Source organism: Terrapene carolina, unplaced genomic scaffold (assembly GCF_002925995.2).
Source record: "Terrapene carolina triunguis isolate 2854851 unplaced genomic scaffold, T_m_triunguis-2.0 Scaffold42, whole genome shotgun sequence".
In the NCBI taxonomy this organism is placed as follows: domain Eukaryota; kingdom Metazoa; phylum Chordata; order Testudines; family Emydidae; genus Terrapene; species Terrapene triunguis.
The window spans coordinates 47039882-47054001 of NW_020664393.1; the positions used below are offsets into that span (position 1 = coordinate 47039882).

Sequence of the window (14120 nt, forward strand, 5' to 3'; positions counted from 1 at the left end):
CTGCGCCCAGCCCCTGGCCAGTCGCGTCTGGGCTGGCTGCCCAGCTGCTGCAATCCCGCGGGCAGCCCTGGGGCGGAGGCAGCGGCAGCCTGGTTCGTTCCCTGCGGGACCCGAGCGGGACGGGGGGGGCTGGGGCCTGCTGCCCCCACTCTGGGACCGCCCGCGGGATTGCGCCAGCGGGGCAGCCAGCCCAGACGCGACTGGCCGGGGGTGGGGCGGCGCTCCGGCGGTTTTTTTTTGCTCCGCCCCCCGCGTCCCGATATTTCAGTTTTGACATCTGGTCACCTTAATGTGGTTTAGAATCAACATCTAGAATTGGACTCAAGCGAACAGGAAGTCAGTGCTGATTTTAGAAAATGTGTAATACATCTTTCTGGCTAAGCAGTTTGGCAGCCATAGTCTACACAAGCTGCAGCTTTAGAGTGGTCTTCAAGTACAACTCCAAATACAGTACAGTGAAGGATCCAGTCTAGATAGGGCTGGCTTGGAAAGAAAAAGGATGCAAACACATTAAGAGAAGCTAATGATACTAGGTGCTTTTGGCCACCAACAAAACCTGGGATTCCAGAAGCACATAGTGCCCCCAAATGGTGACTCTCTTGAGCAGAGGTTGGGTGAACCCCTTTAACAACTGGGGCAGGAGGATACTCACCCTACAACTTGAGGAGCCTTCTCATGAAATTTAGTTGCATTACCCACTCTAACTTCTACAAGAAAATAAACTCCTAACATACAGGACACCCTTTTCATCTAAGGTACTGATATGGCCCCAAGCATCTCACAATCTTTAATGTATATATCCTCACAACACCTATGAGGTATGGAAGTACTATTATCAAGAGGCACAGAGCCTTGTCTATGGTACCATAAGAAGTTTGTAGCAGAGCTAGGAAACTGAACCAGAGCCACCCAAGTCCCAGACCAATGCCCTGACCGCTGGATCAACCTTCACCCTCCTGTCAGTGCGACTCCTTCATTTTCATGTAATATAAATGTGAACATTGGAGAGCTGTCTCAGCATGCACCTGATGTGACAGATCTTAACGCTGGAGATAATTTTGTGTTCACTATCACCCAACCCAGCAATCACTTGCTCAGGCGAGTAACATTACTCATGTGAGCAGCCCCATTCCAAGCAATAGGATTTCTTGCAGCTGCAAACGCTGTGCAAGGTAGTAAGTGTTTGCAGCACTGGGTCCCTAGTGTGAGAGATTATGTAATAGCAGCAAGGAAACGCAGAGGTTTTTAAAAGGAAGTGAGAAGTAGCTCATGCATTGGGAATGAAGTTTAAGGAATATAAAACAGTCCACTTAATCTGGAATGCTAGAAACATTTCTCAGAGAAAGAAGCTGCATTCTGCCAAGACGAAGGAAGGAAAGTAGTGCATTTGGGAGAGTAAAGGACTGGGAGTTTCAATCTACACTGGAAAATTTAGGACCAAAATTCACCAATATTGCAGTCCATAATGGTGGGCACCGGTTTGTATTGCCACACACTGAGTAGGGCCTGGAGCAGAAGAGCTGGAATTGTGGCAATGAACAAAGCAAAACCCAGAGGACACTGTTTCCTTAGGAGGAAGGAAAAGAGCTGCTGTTTCAGTAGTTCAGCTGCTCCTTCTTCAGGAAATGAGGAGGAACTGAAAGCAGAATAGCCCAGGAGCGCCTTCCCTTTTAACTGAAAGTAATTTAGACCACATCACTAATTTACAAATTTGTCACTAACCAGGGATATGAAACAATTTTTTACATCTTGCCTCATTTTTGCTGGACACTATTGCAGATGTCCTGCTTTCAGGAGCTGACGAGACAGGCGCTCAGATCTTTTCATTTTTATTTTTTTCCCCTTCTAGACTCACTGTTCAAAATCAGCCATTTCTACTACAGCTCTCAGAGTAGTATTATTTCTGCTTTCGAAAGGAACCTTCCTGTCACGTCCGATGAAAATGCTGCAAGGGTTTTATATTCTCCAAGACACTAACAGAAACACAAGTATCCAGTATATCCAATCAAACTCACGCCCACATTTGTTTCCATGGTAACCTTTGGAGACATACATAAACTGACTGCAGAAAGCAGAAGGAAACTCAGTAGAGGGAATCATGTCTGCATTTTGACATGCTCTTGTTATTCAACATAACAACAAATACAAACCACAGAGATCTAAACCACAAACAGGTGGGGGTGGAATATGAATGTATCCTCAAAAATTTGCTCATGAAGGGAGAAAATATATAACTTAACTGGGGTTAAACCATGGTCCTCACCACCATAGGTGAATCTATGAAAGTAAAATAGCACCAAACTTCCACCAATAATACACAATATATTGAATCTTTCTCTCATTGTATTATTATTTCTTGAGCACTGACAACATACTCAGCATTGTATGGGAACACACAGGAGAGATGGACATCTCTCCCTCCCTCTTTCTAAATCTCAGTTAATTTTTAGCCACGTGGCCAAAAATAAATTGTGCTGTTGCCTGGGTGATAATATATACTGTATATCATTAATGATCAATGTGGCCAGCAACAGCAAACCAAGCCATAGCTGGCAGCCCCATGCTTCCCACTCAAAAGAGGCCTTATGACTCACTGGATCCCTTCCCCTTTTCTTGCTTTAGAGTCAGTCCTTCTAGTATTCTTGCCCCAGGTTGCTTTAACCTACACTGGGGCTGGCACAGATCTATCCCGAGAAGCTGTAACAAGCTCCCAAATAGCCTCTCTCTCTGCAGCACCATGTAGAAATGTGATACAGCAGATCCATCACCACAAAAGCAAGCAATATGCCAATTTGGAATCCCAATTGCTAAAGGTCAAGTAAACTGCAGCCACATAAAATTTGACACTTGCCCATAAAGTCCCCCTAAAGAGCAATGATTCTACACTAACATTATTATTTGTGCTTCTACATGCAAAGGGAAGAATGTGTAAGTTAAAGCAGCTTGCTCCCTTTGTTAAATTGCTTTTGGAGGGGAATAGTCTGGATTTGGTGAATACAAGGGATTTAGCCCAGGACATTCATTTTATTTATTTTGGAAAGAGACAACCATTCTCCAACAAGAGAACACCAAAAATCAGTAAGTCATATCCACCACATTCTGACCCGTCCCCTTGTTTATGATGGGAGTGCAGGGTGGCATTTTTTTGCTCTTACTGTACACTTTTCTTTGAGTGAATTGGACCTAACTTGCATCCCTTTTATTAAATTAAAATCAAACGACATTTCACTGGGCCCTAAATGTGCGATCAACCTCTTCAAAAAGCCAAGAAAGAGGAGCATACCAACAAGGCAGAAAATAACCCACAAACAAATCCATTCACTCACAAAGATCATCCAAGAGGAAGAGGAGTGAGCATATGAAAGAAATTCAGAGCATGAGAGTTGTTTAGCATATAACAACACTTAAAATACTAAAACAAAGAATAATAATTCAAAAAAATAAATAGTACGTGGGCAGCCCTTAAAACATTCAAAGCAACTCATCCTCACAGCATGGCTGTGAGGGAAGCAGATTAGTATTAGAATCCGCATTTGAGAGATTGGGAAACTGAGGCAGAGAAGTGACGCAACCTTCCCAAGGTCACGCAAGCAAGTCAGTGACAGCCAATATTAAAATTCAGGACTTCTTGAACCTCATGCTCATTCCCCAGACCATGTTGCCTGGAAGATAAAATCACTTAGGGAGAGATGGCGAATCCTTTACTCCTACAAGTGAACAGTTATGTACAGGAATAGTCTCACCGAAGTCCATGTGAGTCCTGTTCCTAACTACTCACCAGTGGGAGAAAAAGGTTCACTATTTGGCCCTACTGAATGGGAAAGATACATTGCCAAGAGTATCTGGCCTAGTGAGATTTTCAGCGATTTCCTAGTCTAAAATCTCTCCATATTATTTATTTCCCTTGCCTAGTTCTCTCTGGGTCCAAAATCATGGCATTTGCTTCTCACCTTTGATACAAAATCTAACGTTATAATAATGCCCACTGTGACACTGAACCCCCTATTCTTCATAGTGATATTATGATGATATGATTATGGGGTAATTATGATGCATTTTGAATAAGACAGGTCATGTAAGGTGTCATTGGAAAAGTTATGATTTGCTGAATATGATTATCCTATTTGTATACATGTATTTTTGTATCCGAAGTTATGAATATTGACTATGGATCTGTATTTCACATGGAGTCACATCTGGGTGACGCCTACTAGGCAAGATGCTGCCAATCTAAATAGCTGCTTGTAAAGGGCCAGTTCAGGGTAATGAGCCATTACGGAAAACAATAGGCCTTAGGAAAAGCTTATCCCCCACCTGGTGAACCTTGCTGAGAACACTCCAGACATCCTATGGTTAATGGCGGCTGTGACTCTGCAAGGGCATGTGATCAGCCCACATGACTCTGGACTCCATTTTGGGTACCTGTATTTTTCCACAAACTGGTCTGGGAACTGAGTTTGCAACAAAGGGTTCCCGCTATATGGAAAGGCTATATAAGGCAGGGAGTGGCATCATCTGTTATTCTTCACTCCATTACAACTCAACACCTGAGAGAAGCTCCGAAAGAAAAAGACTTGGAATGGGGGAGGGGATCCCAAGCTACAAAGCAAGCGCAGCTGGTCCCTTAAGAATCTGCAAGCCTGCTTGTATCATCAGTCAGGGAGAGAATTTGCTCATAACCTATCTTTCTAGTGTCTTAGGCCTGGTCCACACTAACCCCCCACTTCGAACTAAGGTACGCAACTTCAGCTACATTAATAACATAGCTGAAATCGAAGTACCTTAGTTCGAACTTACCGCGGGTCCAGACGCAGCAGGCAGGCTCCCCCGTCGAAGCCGCGTTCTCCTCTCGCCGAGCTGGAGTACCGGCGTCGACGGCGAGCACTTCCGGGATCGATCCCAGAAGATCGATTGCTTATCGCCGGACCAGGAAGTAAGTGTAGACCTACCCTTTGGCTTGTGGTTTTGTTTATTTTACTAGGTAATCTGCTTTGATCTGTTTTCCATCACTTAAAATCTATCTAAGATCCCTGTGCAGTGCAAGACTATGTAATTTTGGGTTTATACTCCAGAGGGGGGTGCGTGCCTAGGGAGCTGGGAAACTGGCTGCGGTCTGCTGTTTGCATGCGGGTAGCCCAGTTTAGGTGAGTGGCGCCACCTGCTGTTGTGTTGGATGATAACAGGGCCTGGATGAGGCTGGCTATGTCGCCAACCCAGCTGTGTGTTGGAGCGGGGCCCCACGGTTCCCACAGCCCCCAGATTGCACCCAAGGGGTGACAACCCATAACACTCACATCTTGCAAATATTATGGGGATGAATCAAATACATATATATCACACAAAAGCTTTCTCTGATAACTCATCCATGATTTTTTTAAGCTTCCTGTTAAACAACACCATAATTTTTCTGGCACACAATAAATCAAGAAGAAGGAGAGTATCCATATTGCTTTTCATGCTAACAAAGAAGCAGGATTACTCTGAAAACGTTCCCACTTTCATGTCTGAATATTCTATTCTATATAGGTTCTTATACTGCACTCATCCCCATAGGATCCGAACTCCTTTCAGCAGTGCAATGAGTAATTTAGCACGTGTCATTTAGCATGTGTCCGACGTTTAGCATGCGTCTGTTCTCTCATCCTCTCTCCAGGAGAAGTGTGTGCAGTGGAGTGTTTTGGTTTAGATTTTTAAAAAATAATACACACACAGACACATTGCTACATATTTGTGTTAGAAACGGCAAGCACAAAGACATGCACCTGAATGTAGCTTCTTCAGCATTGTGAACAGTTCATTTATGGACTGACAGTTTACTGGATAAGGAAATGAAGATACTAGGTGATGGCCTATATGATCTTGTAGTTGGGGTTTTAAAGAAAGAACCTTATCCAGACTCATTCTGCAGACAGTTCAGTAGGAAAACCTTCTGTAACACATTAGGTTGGAAGGACTCAATGGGGAAACACAGCTGTTAGCATACAGAGTTAAGATAAATGTTTTCATTTGAAACTCTGCAGGTGTGGGTTCTGATCTGTTACATCATTGTAAATCAAGAGTAATTCCAATGAGATAAATGGAATTACTTCTGATTTGCACCAGTGTAAATGACATCAGAATCAAGCCCTATTTTCAAACTGCAAACATAAAATATTTTGCTTTAAATATAGTTGGAGGATGTAGGCAGTGGCAGCGGCTGCTGGAAATCATAGTATATTGCACTAAGTTCATATCAGGCAGATTCCTGCATGAAGGATTCTGCAAAACAATGGGGACCTAATATTTCCCCACATTCGCAACAATGAGAGCTACTCAGGAAAATAGGGCTCAAACTAGGACAACTAAACATGCAATCCAGAAGCCACAGCATAGCAAGTAGCTCCGTCCTAAGGGAAGAATTCTCTCCCTTTTTGCTCAAACTACACACATTTTTTCGTGCCTAGCGAAGGAAAAAAGCAGATTTGTACTTCAAATACTGCTTTTTGCTACTATTAAAATTTGAGAACAAATGTCATAAATTTGCCGAGTGCAAAAAGTGTTCACACAGCTCTTGTTTCAGACTAACAATGGTAGTTAACGCAGGCCCTTGATTTGAATGTATTCATAAAACCTTTCAAACTCCCTCCACCAGTGCAATATAATTTATAGGATGAATTTAAATGCAGGCTATTCAATTCTCTGCAATGGCCAAGATGATGTTTGCCTCTTTTATCTCCGTCTTTTGTCATGATGGATCAAGCAATAATCTTAAAATACAAACGACATTTTAGCCAGCATTTTTATGAACCCGAGTGCATTTACAAGAATCCCATTGACTCACTGTAGTGATTAACAGAAATGACCCAAAGAGAATAGAGTACAGAGCTATACAAATTAGGCCAATAATAACGGGATACGATGTGACAGTTGCCCCCTTATACAAAAGGTTTTGTGGGGGTGAAGAATGCCATGGTAAAACTGATGTAATTACCTACAATCCTTGTAAGGATACAGTTGGAACTCATCAAAAATCCTTGCTGAGACAGGCAGTAACATGAGAGTATTAGTCTTATGGAGTCTAAATACTTCACTGCCAAGGCTGCACCTACAAGTCTCCTTTTCTCAGTCCTCCAAGACAAGGCAAAGCTAATCCTCAAGCACTTAATGCACTTAAATCTAATCACAATTTCTGTCTCTCTTCTTCTCTCTCTAATTGCTAGTAGTTTTAGAAACTGGAAATATGAGGTGAAATCATGATTCCACTGAAGTCAATGACAAAACTCCCAGTTGTCTTCAGTGGGGCCAGGATTTCACCCATAGGACCCCAAACTGTCTGAATAAGAATTTTTTTCTCTCAGAGTTTATTAAATGCATTTGGCGTCCCACCAGAGCATCTCTTTGAAGCATTCTGAAAGTACAGAGGTGAAATAAGTAAACTGCATAGCTACTGCAGTATATGTGCAATGATACCCACATGAATGTTAAGAACTTTGCTAGTTTTCTTTCTATGTAGCAAGATCATATTTTCTGGGTTCCTTTAATCTTTAGCAAGAAATAGGAAGGGAGTTCCTCAGGGTTTAAGCAAGATTCAGTCCAATCCAATACAAACCTGTATTCAGAGTGGTTGGTAGTGCATAAACAGGCATGCCGTAGACTTTGGGGTTGCATTCACTTTTCTTTCATAGTTTCTGATTATGTTTGATTAGCTTAATGGGGGGTGCTCATCAATTGGGAAGGAAGAGTCTGACTATTGTTGAAGACTCATATATTCCTTTGCATATCTACTATCCTTCTGGTCTGTCTTTTCTCTTTTATCTCCTTTCTCTAGCTACGCCACCTCCCATACTCTTTTGTGTAATGTTATCCTGTTTTGGACGGTGGGTGAGAGAATGGGGTAACAAAATGAACAGAACTTAACCACTTACTTAATCAACGCCCAGCTAAGCTAAGCCTGAGGCTTATTATCAGCAAAGGAGAACAGACCCTGAGCCTGCTGGTGTAAATAGGGTTGCTAGGTGTCCAGTTTTCGATCGGAACACCCGGTCGAAAAGGTACCCGGGTGGCAGGGCCTCAGAGAAGGGCGGGGCAGAGATGGGGTCTGGGGAAGGGGCGGGGCAGAGGGTGGGGCCAGGGTGTTCAGTTTTGTGCAATTAGAATGTTGACAACCTTATGTGTAACACAGAGAGCAACATTTTCAAAAGTGACACAGGCTCTTAGGTCTTAACTTCACTAAAAATACCTTTGAGGATTGGGCCTTAGTCCCATTGGCTCTTAAGTAACTTAGGCACATTTGAAAATTTTACCCAGAATCACTTAGGAGGGAGGGGCAAGAGAACTCTGCTACTTTTGGTGATCAGGAAGGTGCTATATATTTAAGATAGATCCCAAACAGCTCTGAGGTACAATATTTCTTTTCAGGTGAATGTGGTGAATGGCATGAAGCAAAAGCCAAGAGAGTGACATTAAATAAGTACAGCGTGACATACTGCATTGATTCGCTACTGAAACTGCTTTAAACCACAGCTCTTGAATAACTCAGAAGGGAGTACTGCCAGCTAACAGCAAGGGTTTAGAATGCAAAAAAGAGATGAGCTTAAAATAAACGCATCCAAGCAAAACACAGGATAAAAAAATCATTCATCGCATACAGAAAGACTAACGATTGAAACCCGTTTACATGTTGTGCATCAGGCTGACCAATCCTAGGGACAGTTGGCACAGCATGTAGATAGGATGTATATTAAACAGTGTATAAGGGAAATAAACTTTTAAACTTCAGGGCATGAGATCACTTCTTTAAGGAAGAAGATTCCCCTATAGGCAGGTTATCCCATTAATGCCCACTACAGTAAAACCTGGCACTGGCAACTGTCAGCAACAGGCTACCAGACTATATGGACTAATGGTTGTATCTGGCATGGCAGTTCCTCTGTTCCTAACAGACGAAGGGATCCGCACCTGCTCAGTAGGTAGGATTTCTGGGCTGCTTGAATGGGTAGGGAGACAGGAAACTCATGTAAATAAGCCCCTCCAAGCAGGCCAATGTATATCCCCAGCCCTCTCACTCCTGCTAGGGCTATGGAGAATGCAGTAGTTAGTGCACACTTAAACCTACAATAACATCTGCAGGGCCGCCCGGAGGGGGGGCAAGTGGGGCAATTTGCCCCAGGCCCCGGGCCCCGCAGGGGCCCCCACGAGAATGTTGGAGGCTCCCCCCCGCCTCCACCTTCCCCTTCCCCCCTCTCCCGGAGCCTCAGCGCACCATGTTTAGGAGTGGCCCTGGACAGCGCTGCAGCGGCGTGGTTCGGGCGGGGCCTGAGCTCCCGCCGCTCCGAGCCACGTGGTAAGGGGGCGGGGCTGCGAGCTGTGGCCAAGTGGCGGGAGCTCAGGCCCCGCTGGAGCCACCACACCGCTGCAGCACTGTCCAGGGCCGCTCCTGGATGCGGCGCGCTGAGGCTCCGGGAGAGGGGAGGCGGGGGTAAGCAGCATGGTAAGCCCCTCTGAGCCAGACACCCCATCCCCCCCACAGCCCTGACCCCCAGCTCCAAGCCCAGCCCCTCTGAGCTGGGCACCCCCCTGACCCCATCCCCCCACAGCCCTGACCCCCAGCTCCGAGCCCAGCCCCTCTGAGCTGGACACCCCTTTGACCCCATTCCCCCCACAGCCCTGACCCCTAGCTCCAAGCCCAGCCCCTCTGAGCCGGGCACCCCCTGACTCCATCCCCCAACAGACCAGACCCTCAGCTCCGAGCCGGGCACCCCCCGACCCAGAGCCCAGCTCCCCACCCAGCCCTGGGCAACAGCAGCACCACCCCCAGGCAGCGACAGCCCATTGGCACCAACCATCACCATCACCCAGCGACAGCCCATTATGTAATTGCAAATGTATACATACCATTAAAGGATTTAATGTTTTTAAATAATGTATTTCGTGTATTTTCAAATTATTAAAAATTAATTTTTGAATGTATTTCATTGGTTATTTTTTACATTTCCAAATACATGTTACTATAGTATTGCAACTTTTTTTTATGGAAGGGGCCCCCGAAATTGCTTTGCCCCAGGCCCCCTGAATCCTCTGGGCGGCCCTGAACATCTGTGTGGCTCCAGCAGTAATGGGGGCAAGGGGGAACAGGGAGGGTTGTGGAGGGGAGCCTGTCCTTTTCCAGAATAAACAGAAAGTTTTCCCCTTGTGGGAAGGATCTCTGGAGGGGGTGTCACCTCTTCATCTCCCACTGCCAAATGCTTAGGCAAGCTCTCACCAAACAAGCTCTATTTTGGAGGTGTTGGTCAGGGGGACTTCTTTGGGATACATGGTGTCTCCTGACTGCCACTTAGTTGTGAAGAAACCTGCCAGAAATGTTTCACGATCACCTCTGGAGGAATCTTCCCCACCACCAGCCATGATCTTCTTACAGCGCTGTGGCTGCAAAGCTCAGGGCTGGACCCATAAGTAATCAACCCAGGACAGGACAGGACCCACAAGTAATCAACACAGTAAAGTTTGGTGTCTTGCATTTCCCAATCATTGTCACTACCGAGTGGCATAAATAAAGGTGAGTCTCATAGTAAGTCAAAAGTCTGGTTAGAACTTTATGCATTTTCAGAATTTTTAAAAAACTATTGTACATAATGCAAGAATAAACATACAGAGAACGCTTTCCTTTTTGCTTTCAATCACCCATCTAAATCTGAACCAGGGCCTTAATCAGAATGTAAAATCCATCAATAATGGTGCCTGTCACTTACTTGGCTTAACATTAACGATGACATTCTCGGCTGAGTGCTGAGGTGGGAATCTGCAGTTCTCTCCTTGGCCTTCACTGCTGCCATATTCTATTACTTCCACTTGTCCAAGTGGCACACTCCATTTTAATAAATACCTTAGGCCAGTTGCCATGATGCCACTGCTTTCATATGAAGAGCTGGAAGATGCATAAATTATTGAGTTTTTGAGCACCTGTAGGTCTTTCATGCTAGTAGTCATTTTATTTACTATTTTGATTTGGAAAATCTGCATAGGTCTCTGTAACACATGCAATACTATTTTAAAAAGATCACACACATGACATTGACCAGCATTGCTGTGTCTTTTAATCTTTATACAACAAACATAATATAAAGAAACTACACTGGGCATAGTGGGGTCCAGGTAACCATGTTTACTAACTATATATACCATGCAAGGCCTAGCTACATAGACACACTGCTGCTCAGGCAAGCCTCTGAGGGCATTTGGAACACAGATGACAGAGAGGGTCACTAGAGGGCTCACAAACTATTTAAAGTACATTACCCAAGGGATTACCTATCATGCCCTCAAGCTCAGAAGACTTGTACTTTGATGGGTGAACTTAACCTCTAGTGAGAATGCCATGCTCCCACTGGTCAAACAGTATTAGATTCTCATCTGACCTCAGCTCTCATGTGTAGGGGGTTTCCAACTTTCTAATCACACAAACTGAACATCCCTGCCCCGCCCCTTCTCTGAGGCCCCGCCCCCGCTCACTCCATTTCCCCCCCCCCCATCGCTCACTCTTCCCCACCCTCATTCACTTTCACCAGGCTGGGGCATGGGGTTGGAGTCCGAGAGGGAGTATGGGCTCTGGGCTGGGGGTACAGGCTCTGGGGTGGAGTTGGGGATGAGGGATTTAGGGTGCAGGAGGGGGTTCCAGGCTGGGGCAGGGTTGCAGGGGGGTGAGAGCTCCGGCTGGGGGTGAGGGTTCCCACTGGGGGTGGGGCCGGAGTTGAGGGGTTTGGGGTCTGAGAGGGGGCTAGAGGCTGGGCCAGCAGGTTGGGTCCCGGGGTCCCGGCAGTGCTTATCGCGGCTCCGAGGAAGTGGCCACCAGATCTCTGCAGCCTCTAGGCGCATGGGCGGCCAGGCAGCTCTGCACGGTGCGAGCTGCCTTCGCACCTGCAGGCACCACCCCCTGCAGCTCCCATTGGTCACAGTTCTCGGCCAATGGGAGCTGCAGAGCCAGTACTCAGGGTGGGGGCAGCATGCGGAGCCTCCCAGTCCCTGGCTGCCCCAGTGCCCAGGGGCTGCAGGGACCTGGGAGTCGCTTCCGGGAGGAGCACGAAGCCTGCCTTAGCCCTGGGCCTCCACTGCACTGACGACCGGACTTTTAACAGCCCGGTCTTTTAACACAAGTGGGGTCGAAAACCGGATGCCTGGCAACCCCACTTGTGTGGCATAATACTATGTCTTTTAGCTTTTTCTTTCCTCTGAAGATGGAAGAAAAAGTAACATGTAAATGACTTGCTGTTGTTCATAATGCAGAGAACTCTCATGTAAATGATTAACCATTCCAAACAGAATATGCCAGTCACAACCAAATACGTAAAGCAAAGCACAAAATGAAAACACCTATACTCTACATGTGTGTTACATGTGTAAGAAGCAAGGTAAAGAGCAGAGATAAATAATGGCATAATTAATTTTCATATGTTCTTAGGCAGTTCAGAACGCATCTTAAAAACGACAGTTGTTGTATCTACAATTTTCCACTTACCTTGACAATGCTCTACCAGTTCTCACTGATGTTTTATTTTACCAAACCTTTATTTTCCATAGGATGTCAACTAAAAATGTCACTCTCCTCTAATATTTTAACTATAATCTGTGATCACCTTTATCAAATCTACTATATTCCATAGGCATGAAATCCCAAACCAAATGTCTAATTTGCATTTCTTGGCATTTTCAAATATTCAGTACTACCCTAATATATCTTTAACATAAGGTTTTCACATTTATGATGCATAAATACACTGAAACCTGTTGATAGCAAAACTGCTTCATAGTGAAGTAAAACAAAAGCCCAGATTGTTTAAAAGTATTGGAATGTGCAAATTGCAATTCTGCTTAGCGTGAAGATATTCTCTGGAATAAAATAATACTTCCCTATCAATGGGTTCCACTATATATGGATTCCCCTTGCAATCATGGGTGACCCACAAGTCACTTAAAAAAAAAGGATAACATATTTTCCAAATTATGGGCCGGACTGTCGTTTCGGCCTCCATAAATGGAGGGAAGAAAACCCAGCAAATATGGGCAGGGTGTGTTTGTGAGAAAGAAGATTCATCTTTGTCTCCTCTTTCCTGCTGAATCCCATCAGCAGATGCGCCAAGAAATCAGGCTTCATGGATGGGAGGGGATTGGCTAGAGGGGCAGAGAGCAGTCACTATCAGCCATGTTGTTCCTTTGCTAACCCTACAAGAAATGAGCAAGTATTATAATGATCCTTTATGGATTTAAAGTCTATGAAGAAGCCCCAGATCTGGACACCTCAAAGCTACAGAATAGTATGGATCCTGATCTGGATGCACAGCTTGCAGCTGGGCCCATCTCTAAGTGGAATGCACAGCGGTCGGAGGTGGAAAGCCCTATTGTTGACGTGAGTAAAGCCTTTATAAATCCATTATTATGGAAAAGGTGTGGGTGGAGAACTTGAGAGAGCTAGTTCAATTCTGAACTGCTAGAGAAAAAATAACCCTGTACATTTTAATGAGACATCTTTTTCTGTGTTAACAAATCCCCATGGCATACGTATACCAAATTAGACAGCTCCCCTAAGCAGGGTGCTAAGTAATGGTCAGGCCCACAGGAAGAGGAGCATTGAGTCGGATTACTGTAACAGTCACCTTAATAGCAAACCCAGAGACTCAGCAAAATCATGGACTTTTCACATGAGAAAAGAAAACAGGTTGCATTCTGCCACTTTAGGAACAATTACACAGAATCTAGGACAAGGTGTCACAGGAAGGACTAAAATAGGCAAAAGAAAGCAATTTTCTCTCAGTGAATCACAAGAAAACACCCAGGTGTGACTGAAGGACTGAATAAAAGGGAAAGGAGAAGAATCACAATTCCTGGTTAATAGGAAAACAGCTTGTGAACATCTGAAGAGCAAAGTGTTATTAAAAGTCACTTTTCACTTGCTGATATTGTTTGAGACTTAGCACTAGTAAGATTACACAAAATAGGTAAGGAATACCTTAAGGTATTCACATTTCAGTAGTGTACTGAAGACATCACATTGGGCTGAGAAAAGTTGCTAGTTTTAGTTTAGTTAGTTAGTTTGTTAAGAAAGAAAGAAAGAAAGAAAGAAAGAAAGAAAGAAAGAAAGAAAGAAAGAA

The 14120-nt window shown here is 44.7% G+C and overlaps 1 protein-coding gene across 1 annotated transcript in view; it reads right to left on the reverse strand.

Annotated features, from left to right (window-relative positions):
• The window catches only part of ARHGEF10 (Rho guanine nucleotide exchange factor 10), a 108373-nt gene that overhangs the window by 66220 nt on the left and 28033 nt on the right, over positions 1 to 14120 (reverse strand). The window contains exons 15-16 of the mRNA XM_029912254.1: positions 10728 to 10903; positions 2016 to 2062 (exon numbers count right to left, since the gene is read on the reverse strand). Of these exons, the coding sequence (XP_029768114.1) occupies positions 2016 to 2062; positions 10728 to 10903 (223 nt within the window). The remainder of the gene's footprint in view (positions 1 to 2015; positions 2063 to 10727; positions 10904 to 14120) is intronic.